The following is a 24,138-nucleotide window of genomic DNA, read 5'->3' as shown; positions in this document are numbered from 1 at the left end:
TGGAAATTTGAAAAAGGGAAGTTTTGAATATAAGAAAGAATGAATGAAAAATGGACAGAGAAACTTTACTTCTCCTTTTTCTCCTTTTGAATTTTCTAAATTATGTTTGATGGTTGAAGCAGAAATCATAATATAGTCTGATGTGATTCTAAATGTATACAGTGGAAATATTTAAGACAATTATGTTATAAATGAAGGAAGGTAAAGGGTCACAAAAGGAGCCAAGCTTTCTATGCTTTACTCCAATGTTGACACCAGCAGACTGTGGTTAGTTATGTATATGTAATGTAAGACCCAGAGCAACCACTAAAAAAGCTATATACAGAGATACACTCAAAATCACTATAGATAAATCAAAAATTGTTTGAGAAACCCATGGGAATACAAGAAAAAAAAAAGAGAAACAAAAAACAAAACAAGCAGGGAAGAACAAAATTAGTTGGCAGTCTTAAGCCATAATATATCAATAATCACTTTAAATGTAAATGGTTTAAATACACCAATTACAAGCCAGAAATTGGTCAAGTGGATTTAAAACATGTGACCCAAAACTATGTGCTGTCTATAAGAAACTCACTTCAAGTATGATGAGATAGATAGGCTGGAAGTAAAAGGATGAAAATCACCTCTCATGTAAGCATTAATCAAAAGAAAGCAGGACTAGTTATATCAATATTAGATAAAGTAGACTCAGGCAAATAAAATGACCAGAAATAGACATTAAATAATGATAAAAGAGTCAATCCACTAAGAAGGCATTGCAATCCTAAAAGTGTATCCACCAAACAACAGAGCTGAAAATCTGTAAAGGAAAATGTGATGTAGCTGAAAGGAGAAATAGGAAAATTCACAACTATAATTAGATATTTCAATATAGCTTTCTCAACAATTAATAGAACAACCAAATGGAAAATCACCAAAGATATAAAAGAATTCAACATCATCAACCAATAGGATCTAATTGAGAAATGTTTCAAGTCAAATCAGCTCTCATCCCAAGAACCTAGAAAAAGAAGGGCAAAATAAGCCCAAAGCCAGCAAAAGAAAGATGAGCAAAAATCAATACAATTGAAAACAAAAAGTAATAGAATCAATGAAACAAAAAAGCTGGTTCTTTGACGAGATAAAATTGACAAACCTCTCGCAAGAGTGACAGAGAGAGCAGACAGAGGAGAGACACAAAATGCCAATTCAGGAATGAAACAGAGGATGTTGCTGCAGACTTTGAGGACATCAAAAATATAGTAAGAGCATACTACAAACAACTCTACACACATAACTTTGACAGCCTGGATGAAATAGATCAGTTTTTTTAAAAGCCCAAACTGCCACAACTTACCAAATGCGAAATAAGTAATTTGAATATCCCTGTAACTACTAAGGAAATTGAGTTTATAAATAAAAACTTTCAAAACAGAAATCTCCAGGTCCAGATGGTTTTACTGGAACATTTCACCAAATATTTAAATAAGAATTAGCATGTTTTTTCCAGAAAATAGAAGAAGAGAGAAAACTTTGCAGTTCACTTTATGAAGCTAACATCACTTTGTTATTAAAACCAAAGATAGTGCAAAGAACCACAGACTAATAGACCCCATGAATATAGATACAAAATCCTTAGCAAAACAATAGCACATGGAAGTCAGCAATATATAAAAATAATTATACATCATGAGAAGGGGTTTATCCTAGGGATTATGACTGCTTCAATATTTGAAAAATCATTCACCATATTAACAAGCTAAAGAAGAAAAAATCACATGACCATGTCAATGAATACAGAAAAAGCGTTTGACACAATTCAACATTGATTCATACTTTTAAAAAAACTCTCCGAAAATTCAGAATAAAGGGGAACTTCCTCAACTTGATAAAGACCATCTATAAAGCATCTGCAGTTAACATCATACTTAATGTTGAAATACTATTTTCTCTCTAAGATTGGGAACACCACTATTATTCAACATAGTGCTGGAAGTTCTAACTAGAAATAAGACATAAAAGACATGCAAGACATCAGACATGAAAAGAAAATAAAAGGTATACAGATTGTAATAGAAATAAACTATACCTATTTGTAGATGTCATAATTATCTGTGTAGACAAATCCAAGGGATCTACCAAAAAAAAGCCTAGACTTAATAAATAAGTTTAGTGCTGTCTTAGGATAGAAGATAAAAATACAAAATCAATTGTATTTTTATAAACTAGCAATGAACATTTGGACAACAAAATTAAAAATATATATCATTTATACTAAAAAAGCAAAATACTTAGGCATAAATGTAACAAAACACTTACAGGACTTGTACACTGAAAACTGTAAACTGTAGAAAAATACCAAAGAAAGAAATCAAAGAAGATCTAAATAAATGGGTAGATATACTATGTTCATGGATCAGAATACACAATATATAGTGAATACATCAAATTTCTTGTAGATATAGAGAAAAGTATTCTAAAATATATATGGAAAGGCAAAGGAATTAGAATTTCTAAAACAATTTTGATAAAGAAGAATAAGGCAGAATGAATTAGAGTACTCAATTTCAAAACTTACTGTATAGCTACAATAATCCAGGCTGTGTGATATTAGTGGAAGGATAGGCACATAGATCAATGAAAAAAAAATAGAGAACTCAGAAATAGACCAATACAGATACACCCAACTAATTTTTGACAAAGGCACAAATCAGTTCACTGTGTGGGTGTGTGGTGGTGGGGCGGGGGGGTGGGGTGGACAGGGAATGGCCTTTTCAACAAATAGTGCTGGAGCTATTGGACATTCACTGGCAAAGATAAACAATCAGCCTTACTTTAAACTGCACACCACTTGCAAAAATTAATTTAAAATGGATCACAGATTTAAGTATAAAATGTAAAACTGTAAAACCTTTAGAAAAATAAGAGAAAATCTTTGGAATCTAGGGCTAGGCAAAAAGTTCTTATATTTGATATCGAACACATAAAAGGAAAAATGGATTAATTGTAATTCATCAAAACTAAATACTTTTGGTCCACAAAAGACCCTATTAAGAGGTTTAAGAGAAAGCTATAGACTGAGAGAATATATTTGTAAACCACATTTCTGACAAAGAACTAATATCTAGGATATATAAAGACCTCTGAAAACTCAGTAGGAAACAACAGAACAATCCAATTAGAAAGTGGGCAAAAAACACCAATAGACATTTTGCCAAAGAGGATATACAGATAGCAAATAAACAAACGAAAAGTTGTTCAACCCTATTAGCTGTTAGGGAAGTTCAAATTAAAGCCACAATGAGATATTATTACACGTCTATCAGAATAGCTAAAATAAAAAATAGTGACACCACCAAATTCTGGTGAGGATGTGGAGAAACTCATACATTGCTGGCAGGAATACTGTATTTAGCAATATAAAGGAACAAACTACTGATGCACACAATAACTTGGATGATTCTCCAGATAATTATGTTGGGTGAAAAAAAGCCAATCCCATACATACTCCTGTATGATTTTATTTATGTAAAATGTTTGAAGAGGTAAAATTATTGAAATGAAGAACTGGTGGCTGACAGGATTTGTGGGAGGTCAGGCAGGAAGTGGCCGTAGCTATAAATGGCACAGAAGAGATCCTTGGTCTGTATTTTGACTGTATCAATGTCAATATCCTGCTTGTGATATTGTAATATTGTATTACACTAGTTTTGCAAGAGTTTACCATTGGGGAAAACTGGCTAAAGGGTACATGGGTTCTCTCTATATATAATTTCCTACAGCTGTTTGTGAATCTGTTATTATCTCAAAAGGAAAAATTTAAAAACAAGAGTAAACAAATGAAAGGAAAAAAGATAAAGAGAATTACAGGGTGTAATGAGGGCTGTGATGAAACTAAACAGGGGCATGTGATACAGAGTGATGGAGAGGGGGCTTCTTAGAGATAGTAGACAGAAAATGCCCACTAAGGAAGGGGTGACATTCACAGGTGAGAAGGGACCAGCTGGGCAAAGAGCCTGGGAAAGTCCAGGGATTCCAGAGGGAGGGAAGGCAATGGGGGAGGTAGGGCAGAGAATGAGCTTTGGGTTTTTGAGGAGTGGAAAAGAGACCATAGGGCTGGGATGCAGAAAGCCTGAGGAATCAAGCTCTGGACGACATGTTATTTGAAAAAAGATCTTGCATGTAAAGATCTTTCTAGATGGAAAGGCGGGGATGTAGGCTTTTCTTCTAGCTCAGTCTGACTTTGCACCTGTCCACCCATTGACTGTCTGGCTCTGCTCCACCCCATATCATCTGTTTCTGGGGCCCCTGGGCTCTAGCAAACCCCCTCCCTCCCCAGGGAAGCTCCCTCCACACACTCAGTCATTGGACTCCACCACTCCTGAAAGGTATTTTTGCTCAAGCCTTTAGTTTGAGAATCCCCTGCTCTGTCCCCTGACTGGGACATCAGGGTTGAGTCAGACTTGGTCACCCTTAAGATCCTTGGCTATAAAGACTCGAAATTCGTGTCAAAACTAACTCATGCAAAAGAAGAGAATTTATAGCAAGTAAACGTATGATAACTTTGGTTCCCAGTGACCAAAACCCAATTCAAACTGGCTTCAGGGTAGAAACAAAAGTCAAGGAAAACAAAATTAAAAAGAAAGGAATTGAGACTTCCATCATTGAAAAGTTCAGGGATAATGGCTTCAGCTCAGGGATCAAGCCCCTTTTCATGGCTCTGCTTTCTTTTGGGTCAACTTCATTCTCAGGCTGGGTGGTGGCAAGAGGGTCCCCAGCAACTCTTGGCTCAAACCTCACCAGCTTAGCACCACAGAAGAAAGATGAGCTTTGTTTCCCAGTAGCTTCAGCCAAGTTCAGGGGTTGAGTCTCATGAACCTGACTTGGGTCACGTGCCCACCCCCAACCAATTACTATGGCCAGAGAACAGCAACATTTTCATTAGCCAGGCTGAGGTCATGTGCTCACATAGAGGTTGGGGTTGGGGCCAGCTCCACACAAACCTAATGGCCTGAGAAGAAGGAAGGAGTGATCCCTTAACAGAACCTCGGAGTGCAGTTACCAAAAGGAAGAATGGCTTATGATCAGGCAACACCAACATACTCCATACTCATGGAATCCAGGAAAAGCCTACTTGTTCATTCTCCATCCTCGGGTTCTGAGTTTCCACCATGCTAGTATAAATAGACATCCCAGGCTGAAGTAGAATCTTCAGCTTTGTTGCTCAGGAGAGAGTATCAGATTGGACCAGCTTTGGCCAGATGGTCAGCCCTTGACCGGTCATCTATGAATGGTGGGGGTTGGTGAGTAACACACTGGACACTTTGGTGGAAAGGGAAGCTCTTAGAGGGGCCAGGTTGATGCCCTAAAACTGTCTATTACAGACACTCAGGGCTTCTGGAAGATCTACATCAGCTCCTTATCATGAAAGAAACGGGAACTCTTATCAATGGGTTTGGTGTTCAGGGAAACAGATGATCCTTTTGAGGATCTCTTTGAGAAAGGCTGAGTCCTCAGATTTTTTCCTTGCTTTCCTTCTGGGGTGCTCAGGGGCTGTCAAAGGGAAAAGCAGTGGGTGCAGGCAGTGGGCTTCATTGACCATGGGGAATACAGGGGTGGTGATGATGTTCAGAGGCCAGCTGGGTGGGCTGGCATCGGGGAGGCCTGGAGCTCCCAGGCAATGCAGGGTTGGAACAACAAAACTGAGTCCCTGATTTGGAGGAAACCAGTTACCAAGGCAGAGACTGAGGAACAGGGATCCAGGAACCAGGCCAGATGTAACTGAGGCCAGGCAGGTACCCTACTCCTGGTACTAAATGTTGAATGCATAGTCTTGATGAGAGGAATCAGGCAGGCCATTTCTGGAGCTGGAACTGGGTCAGCTGAGTCTCCTAGCTCTACCCCACCCTTCCTACCTTTCCAACTGTGGATGGGATAAATTCTCCACGTTTGGGCTGGGCTTAGCATGTACATCAAATGAGGGCTGCCAAAAGTCCCAGCTGTAGAGGAAGTTGTGGAGGAGAGAGCCAAGCAGGTCATTCATTATAACCTCATCTCTCAGGGGGAGAGTTTACAAACCAAATCGTATGGAATTGGGTAGTGAGGATGTTAATATTAATGATAATAATGACAGCAAGACTTTCTTGAGTGCCTACTATGTGCTGGACACTATTCTAAGATAGTTTTAGTGGATCATCTCCTTTAATCCTTGTAACAACCCTATGAGGTAATGCTATTGTCCATTACAATGACGTGAGGTACTGGGAGCAGTGACACATACCTATAATCCCAGTACTTTGGGAGGCTGAGGCAGGAGGATCACTTGAGCCCAGGAAGTTGAGGCTGCAGTAAGTTATGATCACACCATTGCACTTCAGCCTGGGCAACAGAGTGAATCCCTGTCTTTAAAAAAAAATAGTCATGAGGAATGTGAAACAGAAAGGGTTGGCATCTTTCCCCAGGTCATACATGAACAAAGGTAACTTAACTTTCATAAAAAATGAGTTTTTAGGATGTCTGCCCCCATCTCCTTCTCCATCACCAACTCCAGCTAATCTCCTCATGCATCCTCATTTCTGCTCCCCAAACCTCCCACAGTTTGTGGAACATTCCCTGCTGTCTGATGCCTCCATGCCTTTGTACACACTATTCCTTCTCCCGGAATGTCCTTTCCCCTGACCAACTCTCACTCTTCTTACCAGGCCAAGCATAAGTGTCGCTGTATTTTGGGTAACTTTCCTTGATGCCAGCCCCCTTGGACAGAGTGATTCATGCTCTTCTTGCCTCCCCATAATGAACTCTGTTATAGCTGCATCACAGTGTGCAGATAATTCTCTGTCTCCCAGACTGTGAGTGGGGCAGGGACCAACTCTTACCCTTCTCTATGGCAGCACCTGCTTAGGTACCAGAGGAAAAAGCAGCTGTGCAGGGATGAATGAATGTTTGGTGGGTGTGGAATTTTTCCTGTCCCTCACCCACCCTCACCATGGCATCTCTCTCCTGATCTCTTGGCAGCCTGGCGTGGGGCTCCTTTACCTGCTGCATGGCAGCCTCTGTCACCACGCTCAACTCCTACACCAAGACGGTCATTGAGTTCCGGCACAAGCGCAAGGTCTTTGAGCAGGGCTACCGGGAGGAACCGACCTTCATAGACCCTGAGGCCATCAAGTACTTCCGGGAGAGGTCAGTGCACAGGGGGTTACCTCTGGCCACCACGGGGACTCTGAAGTCCATGGCCTGGCCTCAGTGGCCACCGGGCCCCAGTCGAAAACTGGAGTGAATGGTATGACAGAGGTTATAGAGGGGGGAGGCGGAAGAAGGTAGAGTTTGGACATCACTATGTCGGAATTTCTGGGATATTTTAATGTTTTATGGATCATGAGGTTGCTTTGGGCTTATGTGATCAAAGCACTAGAAACCCAGAAGGGAACCAAGTTTGAGCATTTACCATTAGGTCCTATGCTTCTTGGAACCATGATAAAGAGATAAAGAAGCTGAACCAAGGTTTCCTTCTTGGGCTCTGTCATGGCATTGAGTGAAAAGAGGACCCAGCTGTGGGACTGGTGATGGCTGCAGGAGGAGGATGGCTTCTCAATGTCAGGAACTACATGTAATCACCTGAGTCTTCAGAGTGCAGCTGGGAATAGAGGAGGTGACAATAAACAGTGGGTGGGTAGATAGATAGATAGATGGCTAGACAGGTGAGTGGGTGGATGGGTAGGTAGATGGATGGCTAGATGAATGGATGGATGAATAGATGAGTGAGTGGATGGATACGTGATGGATGGATGGATGGATGGATGGATGGATAGATGGATGATTGGGTGGATAGGGTGGATAGGTAGGTGAATGGATGGATGGACAAGTGGACAGACGGGTGGATGGATGGATGGATGGATGGATGGATGGATGGATGGATAGATGGATGATTGGGTGGATAGGGTGGATAGGTAGGTGAATGGATGGATGGACAAGTGGACAGACGGGTGGATGGATGGATGGATGGATGGATGGATGGATGGATGGATGAGTGGTGGATGGGTAGGTGGAGGGATGGATGGATAGATGGATGATTGGGTGGATAGGGTGGATAGTAGGTGAATGGATGGATGGACAAGTGGACAGACAGGTGGATAGATGGATGGATGCATGGATGGATGGATGGATGGATGGATGAGTGGTGGATGGGTAGGTGGAGGGATGGATGGATGGATGGATGAGTGGTGGATGGGTAGGTGGAGGGATGGATGGATGGATGGATGAGTGGTGGATGGGTAGGTGGAGGGATGGATGGATGGATGGATGGATGGATGGATAGATGGATGGATGGATTGGTGAGTGGGTGGATGGGTAGATGGATGAATGGTTGGATGAACGGATTGATAAGTAAGAAGGCAGAGGTATAGATGAGTAGCTATGAGTGGAAGGACAGACAGGCAGATGGCTGGCTGGATGAATTTCAGGAGTTCAGAAGCTGGAGATATCCTTAGGCAGAACTCCTCCCAGACACCTTCTTCTGATGAAGCCACTCAGAGAGAGCATCAGCAGCCTGAAACCTGAAATTTCTGAGCCCTCCCTCCAGGGGGTGAGTTCATTGTTACTGCTGTATCCACCTCACTCTGTACTGCTCTCCTGGCTTCACCCAGAACTGCTCCTATGGGCCAGCTACCACTGCCACTCTCCAACCTAGTGCCAATCTACACCGTGCTAGCTGCTCCAGTCTCCTCTGGGCTGTCAGGGGCTGCTGCCCTCTTTAGCTCAGCCCACATCCCTAGAGCTGCTGTGCCTGTGTTTGTGGCAGGCCTTGAAGAATCACAGCCTATGTTACTCTTTCTGAGCTCTGTCCGTCTCCCAGGCCTATCCCAATCAGTAGCAGTATCTAGAGGTACCCACGAATGGCCAATCTGGCCTGGGGTCCCTATGCTCTCAGTCTCTCCTCTTGAGAGAGGGGATGTAGAACAGCAACCCTAAGTCAGAGTCAACCATCATAACTGCCATTTATGGAGCACATGTTGTGTGCCAGGCCCTGTGCCTAGGCATTTCATTTCATCCTTAAGACTTCACTATGCAGTTAGGCCTATTAGCCCCATTTTACAGATGAGGAAAACTGAGGCTTAGAGAAGTTAAGACACTTATGTAAGGTTGCACAGTGATGGAGGGGGAGTTGGGGCCCAGGTCTGCGGGCCTATTTCCTAGAATGAAGAAAATCAGAGCTGGCAGTGCCTCAGAATCAGGCTACCCAGATGCAAGAGGCAGCCCCAGGATTCAACTCAAGCAGCTGCTCGAGCCCATGCAGGTGCTGTTATGCCCTGGACAGATCTGCTCAGTACTTGCAGTTCATGCGCAGGTTGGGGGCTTCTCACAAGTCCATGTGACTCTCAGCCTGAGGACACTCTCTGATCCCAGAATCTGCTTTGCCCAACACGTGGGACTTACTGGAATGCCCAGGAGACTGATGCTGTCAGGAGTTGCTGGGTGTTGAGGGATAAAGACCCACTTTCCCACCCTTGGTTGCAAAACAGCCTGGGGCATGCTTTGCCGTGGGACTGGTCTCCAGGTGCCCTTAGCAGGGATCAGCCTTTATCACATCCTCTACTGGCTCCGTCCCTTCCGTGTCGCACTTACCCTCTTCCCTACCCATTGTTCCTGGGACCACCTCCCCTCAAGAAAACTACCTGTACCCAAATCCTTATCACAGGGTCTGCTTCCGGGGGAGCTGAAGGAGAAGGGCATTAATGCCTTTCGGTGGCAGGGAAGGCATCACTGCACATCCTTAGCACTCAGCAGAGGAGGAGGAAAGGGACAGGAGGCTGCAGGGTGGGGCAGCATTGAGGAGCTGGACTCCCTGTGGGGCACTTGGGAGGGCTTCAGTCAGCAGAGAAGCATGGCAGCCCATGGGGTGGGGAGGCCCACACAGGTACTCTGTTACAAGCCCCTCTCTCAGCCTGCCACTGTGTCTTTCCCCAGCCACATCGGCCTCCTTTTCATCCCTCAGGCACTCCAAGTGCATCCCCACCTTGGGACCTTTCTACTTACCGTGCCTCAGGATGTTCCTGTGAGGCCTCTCCTAATCACTGGGTCTAAACACACACTCCCCACAACCTTATCCTAGATACTCTAGCTCGTTGCTATTTTTTATATTTTGGAGACAGGGTCTCACTCTGTTGCTGTATTAGTCCATTCTCATGCTGCTAATAAAGACATAACTGAGACTGGGTAATTTATCAAGGAAAGAGGTTTAATTGACACAGTTCAGCAGGGCTGGGGAGGCCTCAGGAAACTTACAAGCAAGGCAGAAGGGGAAGCAAACACGTCCTTCTTCACATGGCGGCAGCAAGGAGAAGTGCCGAGCAAAGTGGGGAAAAGTCCCTTATAAAGCCATTAGATCTCATGAGAACTCACTATCATGAGAACAGTATAGGGGTAATTGTCCTCATGATTCAATTACCTCCCATTGGATCCCTCCCACGACAGATGAGGATTACGAGAACTCCAATTCAAGATGAGATTTGGGTGGACACAGCTAAACCATATCAGTCACCCAGACTGAGTACAGTGACACAAGCACAGCTCACTGCAGCCTCGACCTCCTGGGCTCAAGTGATCCTCCCACCTTGGCCTCCCAAGTAACATGCGCCACCATGACTGGCTAATTTTTTCATTTTTGGTAAAGATGGGGGTCTTGCTATCGATTGCCCCAGATCTCCTCAAACTCCCAGCCTCAAGCCATCCTCTGACCTCTGCCTCCCAAAGTGCTGAGATTACAGGCATGAGCCTCTATGCCTGGCACCATTTCTATTTTTTCATAGCACCTGATACAATCTGCCAGGATTTTCTTTATTTGTTTGCCAGTTTGCAGACTGTGAGCTCTGGAATAGAAGACCTCTGCCATGTTGTTTCCCACTGTGAACCAGGCACCTAGAACTGGACCAGGCACCCACTAGGAGCTCATTTAGGGTTTTCTGGTGATTGACTGAACTGGACTCTCATCTTTGGAGGCTTCAGCCCTGGCTCCCTCATGCTCTTTTATTTCCATCTCCACCATCATCTCGCTGATTCAGCATCCCAGCACTTCCATGCCAAAGCCCCAGGAGAGAGGATGTGATCGCCCGGTGTAGGCCAGGTGTTCAGTCCCAGGCCAGGCAGCAGTGGCCAGGAAGATCCGGCTAACCTGGCACGCAGCTCACCTCGTCTGAGGCTGTGGATGGTGGCAATGCCCAGCCTGGCCCAGGGCCCGGAGTGGGCACTCAGCAAGTGTTTGCAGTAGACACACAAGCAACCAGATGTCCAAAGCTGCCCCGTTAGCACTGCGGTCAGTTGCCACCCCTGCTACGGAGATTCACCTCCTGCGGCATCTGTGGGTAAAACGCACCTCGTTTTGCTGAGGCAGAAGACAGGACCTCTCCGTACCCCATCAACAAGAAGCTGCTGTTTGCTGGTGCCCCAGTTCCAATGGCTCCTAACAGCTCAGCCCCAAGATGAATTCTTCTCAGCATATGTGCAGAATATCACTTTACACATTCATAACTTGAACATTATGCAGAGGTTCATCAAATTTTATTTCCCTTCCCCTCTAAGGAGAGCATTTCAGCTTAGCCAGGCTGTTCTATTTCTTTCCCTTTTTTTTTGTGCCTTCCCTACAAAGGGCTCGAAGCACATAGATGTCTGCCTAGGCTTTCGGCATGGCTCAGATGCAGGGCTGACATCCTACTGTGGCCAGCATCCCTGGAGCCGCAGCCAGGGACTCAAGGGAGGGCGATCCATGGCCCCACCTGCCCAGGTTTCCTTCTCCTCCATGGGGGACAGACGGTGCCGTGGAAAGAACAGGGGTTTGGAGTGAGTTTTCCAAGTCTGTCTCTTTGCTGCTATGTAATTTGGGGTGAGGCGCCGAGCCCCTCTGAGCCTGTTTCCTCTGACCCAGGATGGGAGAGTCCAGAGCTCTTCGTGTCTCAGGGAGGCTCAAATTTGAAAACCCACGTGACGTGCCACGCCCAGTGCCTGGCACGTGGAGGGCTTTGTGTGTGTGACTTCCTGTCCCTTCTGCTCCTAGTGCCCTCACCAGACCCCAGAGTGAAGCGTGAGCCTGGTCATGACCAGCTTAGGATGGAGATGGCAAGGGTGTTTTGAATCATGGCTAATAATCACGTTATTATCTCTGGCCCTGTATAAGGCCCTCCTCTAAATACCTTAGATGTGACTCAGTTAATTTCTGCAATGCCCCTCTGAGGTGTAAGTGTTATTGTCACCCCCATTTTACAGATGGCAAATGGAGGCACATTTAGGGAGGGCAACTTGCCCCAGGTCACACAGCTGGTAAGTGCCAGAGCTGGGATTTAAGCCCAGGCCACATAGTCCCTCCCTGTGCTGTGTGGCCTCTCAGCCCTGATCAATTGTCTCTGCTGGGTATTGAGCTGGGACCTGGGCACACAGTAGGAATGAGGGGAGTCCCATGGCTGAGGAGCTCATCGTGGGAGGGGCAGGTGAGGTGAGAGACAGATCGTGTGTGGGTTTCTGGGACGATGCACTCTGTGGGACAGAGCTCATGGGCTCCCTCACGCCCCCACCTTTCCTATCTGTGGGAGAGGCCTTCTGGAGCCCATTTCATCCAAGTCTCTCCTGCTCTCCTCCTGGGGACCAGGGACAAGGTGGTGCCCTGCGGGGGCTGATGGACAGGAAGGAATTAAACTGTCCCTTCCCTGCTTCTACCCCCACCCCCCACGTCCTGTTGGATTACCCTCTGCAAGATCCAATTGCATGGCTGAGGAGCAGTTGGACAGATTTGAAATGGTTTTCAGAGCTGTAGAAGAAAAGCATGTTATGTGTATGTGTGTGCGTGTGTGTGTGTGTGCACATGTGTGCGTGTGCATATGCGTGTGCACATGGCCATGTGGAAGGGCCAGTACGCACATGTGTTGGGTTTGCTGGATTGGAGAGCCTGCACCCCCCAATTCCTGCCCCACCCCCTGAGAAACATCTGGAATTAAACGCTCCCAGCGTCACCCGGCCTGTCGTCCCCTCCTTTGTCTTAATCGGGCCTCCCGAGGGGAGGGTCAGATGCTGCTGAATGAAAGGTAAATATTTGCAGATTGGGGCTTTCTTGAATACTTAATGCTCAGATCTGGTTTAACAATGTGTGGAAGAAAATGAGACCTGTTGGATTGGATCCCAGAGGGAATTCAGCTGTGCCAAACGAGCGACCCGCCTCTCTGGGGAATGTGGTACTGTGTCGGGACGGAAACCACCAGAGCTTTTTGGGAGGGCAGATCTTCCTTCCTGGGACCCCTGAACCTCTCTCTGTACCACTTAGCACTCTCTGAAATTACTTGTTTATTTATTTTCATGTTTATGTCTGGCCTGTTTCGGTGCACACTCCACGAGAGCAGGGAGCCTGCTTTTCCCGGTTTCCTCTCTGTCCCAGCACCTAGAACCACAGAGGCTCAATAAATTATGGTATTAATTATTAACAATATTAGGCCAGGCTCGGTGGCTCACTCCTGTAGTCCTAGCATTTGGGAGGCTGAAGCGGGCAGATCACTTAAGTCCAGGAGCTCGAGACTAGCCTGGGCAACATAGCAAGACCCTGTCTCTACAAAAATATTAAAAGATTAGCTGGGAGTGGTGGCATGTGCCTGTGGTCCCAGTTACTCAGCACGGCTGAGGTGGGAGGATCACTTGAGCCCGGGGGGTCAAGGCTGCAGCGAGCTATGATGGCGCCACTGCTCTCCCACCTGGGTGACAGAAAAAGACCCTGTCTTGAAAAACCAAACCAAACAAACAAACAAACAAACAAGCAGTATTAATTCTATTAAGTATAGTAGAGAGTTATGCAGTGCCCCCTGTTGCAGACACGGTTTGAGCGCCTGGCTGACTTCATGCATTCAGCCCTTGTGGTACACCTGAAGAAACAGACTAGGGTTGGAATTAACTTTGCAATTTACTAGCTGTGAGTCCCCAGGTAACTCGCTTCACCTCTTGGAGCTTCAGTTTTCCTGGCTGGAAAATGAGCTAATGCCTACCTTGAGGCTTTGTTGTGAGGACTTTATGAAATGATACAATTATGTTTCTGGAAACAAAGCTGGGGTTCCCCTCTCCCTGCCTCCGCCCCCCTCTCCCCACCCCCGTTAGAGAACTCCCTCTGTGCAGGGCAAATAAGATACACTCCCCGCCTGAAAAGGGGGCCTGTAGCAAGCGGCAAATGGTAATCCCTGGAGAATCTAGCCTGCAGATGTATTTTGTTTGGCTTGCATGGTGGTTTCAAAATTCTTAAACTTAGGCTGAGTTTTAAAAATCAGGAGATTTCATGTTAAAATATCAAGGTTTTGCAGAAACAGAAAAAGAAATATGGCATATTCTCACTTATAAGTGGGAGCTAATCATTGGGTACACATGGACATACAGACGGGAACAACAGACATTGGGGACTGCAAGAGCAGGGAGGGAGGGAGGCAAGGGTTGAAAAACCACCTATCGGGTACTATGGTCAGTGTTTGGATAATGGGATCAGCTGAAGCACAACCTCAGCATCATGCAATGCACCCATGTCATGAACCTGCTCATGTACTCCTGAATCTAAAAAGAAAAAACAAAACAAAACAAGGCAAGAAATCAAAAATCAAGGTTTTGGGCTTTTCATGACAAAGCAGAGATCTGGCCACACTGGGCCCCTGTTCCCTCATGGCAACAACAGGCTGAAACACTTGAGTTCACAGCCCCCTGCTCACACCAGAGCAAAGTGCACTGGGTGCCACAATCGAGTCTCCTGCAAGTGGCTTCAGGCAGGAGGGGCCAGTCCCACCCCAGTGGGAGGCAGAGGATAGAAGAGGCTTCACAGAGGCTGGGCATAGTGGCTCACTTTGGGAGGCCAAGGCAGGCGGATCACGAGGTCAGGAGATTGAGACCATCCTGGCTAACATGGTGAAACCCCGTCTCTACTAAAAATACAAAAAAATTAGCCGGGCGTGATGGCAGGCGCCTGTAGTGCCAGCTACTCGGGAGGCTGAGGCGGGAGAATGGCGTGAACCCAGGAGGCGGAGCTTGCAGTGAGCCGAGATTGCGCCACTGCACTCCAGCCTGGGCGACAGAGCAAGACTCCGTCTCAAAAAAAAAAAAAAAAAAAAAAAAAAAGGAGAAGAGGCTTCACAGAAGAGACTCGTGAGCCGAGTTTTTCAATACTCATGCAGAATCCACCAGACAGATCGGCAGTGGGTGAGGGAGGCTATTTCAGGCACAGGGAACAGAATGAGCAAAGGCCAGGAGGGGCCGACACACGAAGCACATTTAGGAAAATCTAAGCGACTTGGTGTGATTTGAGAGTGAACGCCTTGGTGGGAGTTGTGCCTGGGTCTCTGATCCTCTTCTCCTCCCACGGTGTCTGGGGCTGGGGGCCGGTGGTAGCAGCTATCTGTCTATCACTGGGATGCATTTATCTTCTAAGAGAGGGGAGATGGAGTAGGAACCGTCCAAAGCCCCCTTCCTTGATGCCAGTGCTCACTGCACTCCCAGCCCAACGCAAAGCCATCAGATCTCAGATCTGCAAGATCAACCAGCATGGACAAAAGTGGTTTGTGCACAGGGAAGGGGTGACCTCAACCTGGCTCCTTACACATTCACGGGATTGGCTCAGCAGGGATGGGCATGTCAACCGCATGCCCCAATGGCTCCTGTTCTCTCTCTCCTGTTTGCTGTGGGGGAGCTTTGTGAAAGGCCTGTCTCCACATCCTCACCTCCCACTCACCGTCCAGCCCCCTCCAATCTGGCTCCCACCCCCTCACTCCACGATGCAGCTCTCGGCAGCCTGGCACGGCACCCACCCGCCTCCCGAATCGCTCTCTCCTCGGCTCCCACAGCCACTTCTCCTGGTCCTGTGCGCCGACGCCGTCTCTGGTTCCCTACAGGGCTGTCTTCCCTTCTGTGACATGCAGCTCCTCATCCTCCGTGGCCACGGGGCCGAGGGCTCCCATATTAGAAGAATCCACTCCACTCCACCCAATGCCATATGCGGTGGCTTCCTTGGTGTTTCTACTTGGATTCTCAAAGGCACCTCAGATCAATATGTCCAAGACTCATTCATGATATTCACGCCCCCAAATGCAATCTTATTTCCGTCTCTGCCTCCATAAGTGGCTCTGCTTGTGCAAGCTGGAAACCTGCAGTCCTGACGGACGCCCCTGCTTCTTCTTCACCACCCATGACCCTCCTGACCACCACAAGCCCAGGGCCTTCTCTTTATGTCTCCTTCTCTTTTCTCTGTCTCCACTTCCATCATCCTACTCTGTGGCTGCAACAGGACTTACCTGGGTGAATCCAGCAACTTTCTTCGTGGTCTTTGCACACCCATTTTTGTCCCCTATAAACTGCTCCCGCCCCAGAAGCTGGAATGCCTTCTCAATATGCTAAAGTCATCAGGGTAACGGGACCCCCATCTTTCTGCCTAAAACACTGGAGTGGCTTCCCATGGCTCTCAGGATAAAGACCCAATTCCTCATCACAACTTCAGAGTCCCACCGTGTACCCCGGGCCCCTTCCCCTGCACGCAGCATCCCCTGATCGTCCACGGCTCCCCAGCCTGGCCTTGCTCTGGCCTCTGCAGCTCTGACCCACTCTTCTCTCTGCTGGAGTGCTGTCTGACACCTTCCCCACTGTCTCCCCTGCCAAGCTGAGCAGCATCATGCCTCAGATATCCTCACATCTGTTCTCCCTCCCGGTGTCACCTGGGTGCCAAAAGGGACTTCTGAGACAAGTCTGGTCAGGAGGTTTCATGCTGTCGGTGGGGCCTTTATGGGTGGAAGGACTCCTTAGAGGTTGCCAAAGATGCGGATGGGGTTTTGGGGTGGGGCCACCACTATGCCGGTGATTATTTGTATTGCCAAGTAATCATTGCTAATCCATGTGATTCTAGAAATAACCAAAGTAACCTCAAGGTGTTAATATCTAGAGGTCTCTTTTTTTTTTTTTTTTTTTTTTTTTGAGACAGAGTCTCATTCCGTCACCAGGCTGGAGTGCAGTGGTATGATCTCAGCGCACTGCAACCTCTGCCTCTCAGGTTTAAGCGATTCTCCTGCCTCAGCCTCCCTAGTAGCTGGGATTACAGGCAGACGCCATCATGCCCGGCTAATTTTGTTTTGTATTTTTTGTAGAGACGGGGTTTCACCATGTTGGTCAGGCTGGTCTTGAACTCCTGACCTTGTGATCTGCCCACCTCAGCCTCCCAAAGTGCTGGGATTACAGGCATGAGCCACTGCGCCCGGCTGAGGTCCCTTTTTAAAACCCAATATTGGAGAAACGGGAGACAAAACTGTAAATTACACATAAAGATCAAGCTAAGGCATTGACATGCGCATGGCTTTATCTCCTTCTGTGTTATTTTCCAAATGTTTTATATCATGATGATATTTACTCAGAAAATGGGAAAAGAAAAAAAGAGTCTTTCTTAAAAGCCCATTTATTTCCCCCTAACTTGCAATGACCTTTTTGACGTGATGTTATGGAATCTTAATTTACTACCTGCAGTCATTTATTTGCCCCAAATTCCTTTTAATTCCATTTTTCATTCCATCGTGAATCGCTTATTTAAAAATCAATGTGTTCTTTGTCCTCTGCGACTGTTTCTTAGATGTTTAGCCTCTGAGACGTGTTCAATCACAGCTCCATCTCATCCATCTGTCTTCACTGCTCGAAGTTTACTTCTCGGTAATACCTTGCACGCCATCACTCGGGTGTTGGGTTCCTTTGAAATCGCCATTCATTCTTGAGAGGAACGTGGTGCCCGGAAACTGGAGATGGCACCATGGAGATTCAGAACCTTCACGCGGCTCCTGCGATCAGATCGTCAGCCAGCACCCATGCACGGGGAGGTGGAAACACGAGATGGTCCTTGAAGTGAAAAAATTATCAGAGGGTGGTGAGAGGAACATCTGAAAAGAACATCTGGAAGGAATGTTCGCTCCCTGAACTCTCATGCTTTCTTTTAAATATCTGCCAGCTGGAGGGAGCTTCAGAGGCAGGAATGAGGTGGCTGGATCTTTGATCATGGCCATTTGCCATCAGGACCATGGGAAGAGGACGGGAGGCTTGGGCTGGGCTGAGCCCCTCACCTGGCCAAAGCCTGGGCCCAGCAGCATTGACCTCACCTGGAAGCCTGCTCAAAATGCAGAATCTCAGGTCCCACCTTAGACCTGCTCAATCAGAGGCTTTATGTGAACAAGCTTTTCGGGTGATCTTGGAGCACCTTTAAATTTGTGAAGTACTGGGCTGGAGGATAGAGCAGGTGCAGCCCCAGTCATAGGATCAGGAGGTGGACGTAGCCAGCCAAGGCCAGAGGAGAAAAAAGGGCCTTACAGAACAGTGCTACTCAAAGTGTGGTCCCTGGACCATTGCCCATTTGCAAACATCCTACGTGATGTAAGGACAGAAATGGAAATAAATGGAAGCTTTCATAGCAAATTGACATTGCTGGACACCCATGCTTGCCTTTTGTATGCATTTTTTTTTCATTTCATTTTTATTTTTTATGAAAAGAATTCGTTCAAGACAGATTGAAAATTAAGTGGGAGCCAGGCATGTTGGCACACGCTTATAATTCCAACTGCTCAGGAGGCCGAGGTGGGTGGAGGATCACTTGAGCCCATGAATTGGAGGCTGTAGTGAGCTATGATTGCTCCACTGCACTCCAGGCTGGGCAATAGGGCAAGACCCCATGTCTAAGAAAGAGAAGAAAATTAAGGGGGTTGGGAGAGTCTTAGTCCTTTATCACAGATAGTTGCAGAAGCACAGCATGTAAGCTGTTAATTCATACAAGGCAGTGGCTGGATATTTGGGAAACAGCCGGTCTGGGGCCAGAGAGAGAGAGGGGCTGGCTTTGAGGATGGCACAGATGGAGCCATATGGGGTGGAGAACATGCCGGGGGATGAGAGCCTGGAGCAGGGGCAGTGGAGGCTGGGGAGGCCCCAGGGCACACGGCATCCACCTCTGCCACAGCAGAGATGGGGGCTGATAGGCTCCTTGATGATTCCCCTGGCTGTTGTGGCCACGTTCGTCCCTGGAATCAGGCCGGCAGGTACAGCGTGGCCTCCTAGTGAGATGTCAGTTCTGGTCCTCCCTGAAACCCTCCCTCAGTGTCCTCAGAGCCTCCATCACTTGCCTGCACCCGCCTCTTCTGTTAAAAAGAACAAATGCCCAGCCTCCTTCAGACCCCAGACTATGTTGGACTATTGGGAACAGTGACTGCAGGATGGCACAGTCACCTCCAACATCTCTGCAGCAGTTCTGGTAGAACCAGTGATGGAGGGCCCCCAGCCCCACTTTCCATGAGGACCTCACAATGCAAGCCTGCCCGAGGTGGGTCTGATCGGGAATCCCCTGCCTGCTAGGAGTCCGCAGAATGCAGTGGAAACTCACTGCAGCTCCAGGAATCATAGACCCAAGCTCAGACCTCAGCCCTGCCACAAGCCAGCTGCAGGGTTGGAGCTACTGGGACTGCTCATGAAGGCCCATTGTGCAAATCTCCTCCCAGCTCCACGTTCAGTGACATCACAGAGGTCGCTTCAGTTCAGCCACGGTGGGAGTATTTACCCCACGGAAGTTCACAAACACTGAAACAGGGCTCTGTTTTTTATTGGGCAGCCAGGCTACCACGAAACCGGGCAAAAGTTACAAATCTATCTTTGCTTCAACTTTCCCATCTGGGAAATGGGGCTGGTGCTGAACAGGTACCTTTGTCACTGTCACCTTTCCCTGGGGCTCTTCCGTCTTTCTAGGCACCAGCATCGACTTCCAGTTAGCTCCTGCTCTGAAACTCCTTGTCCCCAGTTTGGGGGACTCTGTCTCTTCTGGGGCAAAGGGCAGTGCCGTGACCTCCTGTGGGTTTTGCGTGCCGTGAATTCAGAGGTTTTTGATACCTTTGAAGCCCTTCCTCTGCTTCTTGCAAAATATCCCTTTCCTGAGGCAATGACAGCGACAACTGTAAATGCTGGAATGGAAGAAAGGGTGTGTGTTTGGGGAGGGGTCACCGGATAGTGCATTACAGTAGTTCATAGCTTCTGCCTCTGGAACTGGGAGGTGGGGCTGAACATGCAGTCACAGAGTGACAGGACCAGAAAGATCCCCGAGGTGAGGATGACGATAGTGACAATAGTAATAATAATATGATAATTATAATGGCAAGCACCAGGCAGTGTTCCCAGTACTGCTCTAAATAGCTTGAGATTTACATTTATTTATTGTTTTATTTATTTGAGAGAGGGTGTTGCTCTGGCACCCAGGCTGGAGTGCAGTGGCGCAATCATAGCTCATTGCAGCAGACTTGGGTGATCCTGCCACCTCAGCCTCCCAAGTAGCTGGGACTACAGGCATGTGCCATAGCACCTGGATAATTTTTTTTTTCTAATTTTTGGTAGAGACTGGATCTGCCTATATTATCCAGTATGGTTTATGTTAAGAATTAGTTTAATTCTAATAACAACCAGAAGAATAGGTACATTATGTGCCCATTTATCAGATGAGAAAATCAAGACTTGTCCAAGCACAGGGCTGGTGAATAGTGGAGCCACTGCCTCACCCCCTGGAGAGATGTGACACGCCTGGGGTGCCCGGTTCCACCTGATACCAGCTCTGAGCACTGTTTCACACCAAGCACCCCCATCAGCCCTTCAAGGACCTTGTTTAGATTTGTGGGTGTGCTAGTCCATTTCACATTGCCATAAAAGAATACCTGAGGCTGGGCAATTTATAAGGAAGAGAGGTTTTTGTGGCTTGTGTTTCTGCAGGCTCTACAAGAAGCATGGCACCAGCATCTGTTCAGCTTCTGGCGAGGCCTCAGGAAGCTTTTACTTATGATAGAAGGGGGAGTAGGTACATCACACAACGAGAGAAGGAACAAGAGAGAGGTGGAGATGCCAGGTTCCTTTAAACAACCAGCTCTCTCCTGAACTAATGAGAACTCACTTATTACCAAGCCTTTCATGAGGGACCAAAATACTTCCCACCAGACCCCACCTCCAACATTGGGGATCCCATTTCAGCATGAGATTTAGAGGGGACAAATATCCAAACCATATCAGTGGATGTTTCTTACACTACCACCATCTAATTTAGAAAGCAAATCTGGCTGGGTGCAATGGCGCAGGCCTATAATCCTAGCACTTTAGGAGGCTGAGGCAGGAGGATCGCTTGAAGCCAGGAGGTGGAGGCTGCAGTGATCTATGATTGTACCACTGCACACAAGCCTGGGTGACAGAGTGAGACCCTGTCAAAAGAAAAAAAAAAAAAGTAAATCTGTCTTCATGTCTTCAGAAAATACATAATGTTTCCTGCAGGAAATTACAGTTCAGAACAAAGGAAATTGTCACTTAGTGACATTTAACATTGCTCCTTTTTCAGCAGGGAGCTCAGCATTGCTGATGACCCTTGGCTACCTCCCCTGTGGGGTGCTCTTAGCTTCAAACTGTTTTTCCTCCTTCCCTTGCCTCCCCTCCTCCTTCCCTCTCTCCCTTCCTTTTTTTTTTTTTTTTTTTTTTTTGAGATGGGTTCTCGCTCTGTCACCCAGGCTGGAGTGCAATGGCGTGATCTCGGCTCACTGCAACCTCTGCCTCCCGGGTTTAAGTGATTCTCTTGCCTCAGCCTCTAGAGTAGCTGGGATTACAGGCGCCCACCACCACGTCTGGCTAATTTTCTTGCATTATTTGCAATACTTTGTGCAATATACTGTGCTAGACCCTGAGGCTACAAGCATAGAATGAGAGAAACCCCATCCTTCTTTCTGAGTTGAAAATGTATTAAGGGGGCCAGGCATGGTGGCTCACGCCTGTAACCCCAGCTCTTTGTAAGGCCAAGGTGGGAGAGTCACTTGAAGCCAGGAGTTCGAGACCAGCCTGGGCAATATAGTGAGACTCTGTTTTTACAAAATATGAAAGAATTAGCTGGGAGTGGTGGTGTGTGCCTGTAGTCCCAGCTACTTGGGAGGCTGAGGTGGGAGGATTGCTTGAGTCCAGAAGGTCAAGGTTACAGTGAGATATGATCGTGCCACTGCACAAGTGGCAGGTCCTGGGCTTGAGTCCTTACAACAACCAGGGAGGCAGTGGCAGTGGTTGTTACTGTCGTGAAATGACCACAGGTATTATGCCCAGTGCACACATGAGAAAACTGAGATTCAGAGTGGCCCAGTGAGCTGCACAGGGTCTTGCTGCCTGTTAGTAGCAGAGCTGAGCTCAACCACGATTCCTCCTCACCCCACAGCCCAAGGTCTCATTGTGCCCAAAGCCTACGCTTGTCCCCTCTGTGTTTCCTGCCAGGGAGCCCCGCCACTGGGGGCACTCAGCCCTTGCCCAGAACTACTGCCAAGCCCTAGCCAGGCCCAGAGGGCGGCCAAGACCCTGCAGATTCTGCAGATCTGGTGTCTTCCTTGCTGAATCTGGTGGACAGTCTCAAGTCTGTGCAAGGAAACCAGCTCTTTCCAGAATGACAACACTGCATCATAGAAAGATGGACAGGTCCAGGCTTGGAGCTCAGCTTCCTCTCTTAGATGTGAGCAGGTCAGCAGCACTATTCACAATAGGAAAGTCATAAAATCAACCTAAATGCCCATCAGTGGTAGACTGCATAAAGAAAATGTGGTACATACACACCGTGGAATACTACACAGCCAGAAAAAAAGAATGAGATCGTGTCCTTTGCAGCAACATGGATGGAGCTGGAGGTCATTATCCTTAGCAAACTAACACAGGCAGAAAACCAAATACTGCATGTTCTCACATGTAGGTAAGAGTTAAATGATGAAAACACACGGACACATAGGGGGAACAACAGACACCAGGGCCTACTTGAGGGTGGAGGCTGGGAGGAGGGAGGGGATCAAAAAGCTATCTATCAGGTACTATGCTCATTACCTGGGTGACAAAATAATCTGTGCACCAAACCCCTGTGACATGCAATTTACCTCTGTAACAAACCTGCACACGTACCTGAATCTAAAATACAAGTTAAAAAGAATTAAAAGCTGGCCGGGTGCCCTGGCTCACACCTGTAATCCCAGCACTCTGGGAGGCCAAGGTGGGTGGATCAGATGAGGTCAGGAGTTGGAGACCAGCCTGGGCAGCATGGTGAAAGCCTGTCTGTACTAAAAATTCAAAAAGGGCAGCATGGGTGTGGTGGTGCATGCCTGTAGTCCTAGCTACTGGGGAGTCTGAGGCGGAAGAATAGCTTGAATCCAGGAGGTGGAGATTGCAGTGAGCTGAGATCGCGCCACTTCACTCCAGCCTGGGTGACAGAGTGAGACTCTGTCTCTAAAATAAATAAATAAATAAATAAATAAATAAATAAATAAATAAATATAAAAAGGAAGTGAGCAGGTTCTATGGCCTTCATGATGCAGCTCAAACAGTACCACCCCGAGAAGCCTCCGCTGGTCCCTGCACCAGTGGTTTTCAACCCGGGCTGTACATTCCAGCCCTGCTCCCCACCCCCCGTAATTAAAAACTCCCGTGGTGGCTTCACTGTGCAGCCAAGCTGAGAACCACTGGGCTTGACCAGGCGTTCACACGCCATCCACACAGACCGAATCCCGCCCACCACCTGCTGCTGTCCACACCCATTTGTTTCTATCTTGTCTACATCTGCTTTCACGGCAGGGGCAGAGTTGAGTAGTTGTGAGCATATGGCTTGCAAAGCCTCACGTATTTACTATCTGAGCCTCTACAGCAAAGGTTCACCAACCCCTGGACTAGATAATTATTGGCCCTGCCAACCTTCTTCATATCCTCCTGGCCTGAAACTTAGCACATGAAGCCACGGTTATTTGTGTATGGGTAAAACCAACAGGAGATCCTTGAGGGTAGGGGTCTCTCTGGCTGGTCCCTCTGGCCCCCAAGCCCAGCACAAGGCCTGGGTCTCTCCTTGGCAGGTGTTACTGGATATGTCAGCTGTTGAGTGTGGGGTTCTGGGCAGCAAGGCTTGGGTGATGAGGAGGGAAGGTATTGTGCCAGGCTGGACTGACTATCTCCTTAGACATCGGCCCCTTTGCTCATAGGGCCCCACTTCCCAAGGCTGAGGCTCCCAGCAGAAGCCAAGGAGGTGCCCAGCTTGAGGCCTGGAGGAAGATGAGATTTCAGAGAAGAAACCAGGAGAGACCAGGCATGGTGGCTCATGCCTGTAATCCCAGCATT

At 47.5% G+C, this 24,138-nt stretch overlaps 1 protein-coding gene across 5 annotated transcripts in view; it reads left to right on the top strand.

Moving 5' to 3' along the window:
• Positions 1-24,138, top strand: part of LOC105463225 (GSG1 like) — a 272,751-nt gene that overhangs the window by 227,316 nt on the left and 21,297 nt on the right. For 4 of the 5 annotated variants that reach the window (XM_071084297.1, XM_071084295.1, XM_071084298.1 and 1 more), the window contains one exon: positions 6,997-7,164. The exons of the other annotated variant lie outside the window; for it this stretch is intronic. In XM_071084297.1, coding sequence (XP_070940398.1) covers positions 6,997-7,164 — 168 coding nt within the window. The remainder of the gene's footprint in view (positions 1-6,996; positions 7,165-24,138) is intronic. 5 annotated transcript variants of the gene reach the window in all.

Source organism: Macaca nemestrina, chromosome 18 (genome assembly GCF_043159975.1).
Source record: "Macaca nemestrina isolate mMacNem1 chromosome 18, mMacNem.hap1, whole genome shotgun sequence".
Lineage (NCBI taxonomy): Eukaryota > Metazoa > Chordata > Mammalia > Primates > Cercopithecidae > Macaca > Macaca nemestrina.
Note: the sequence above shows the minus strand (reverse complement) of the source record. Positions and strands in the feature narration are given on the sequence as shown.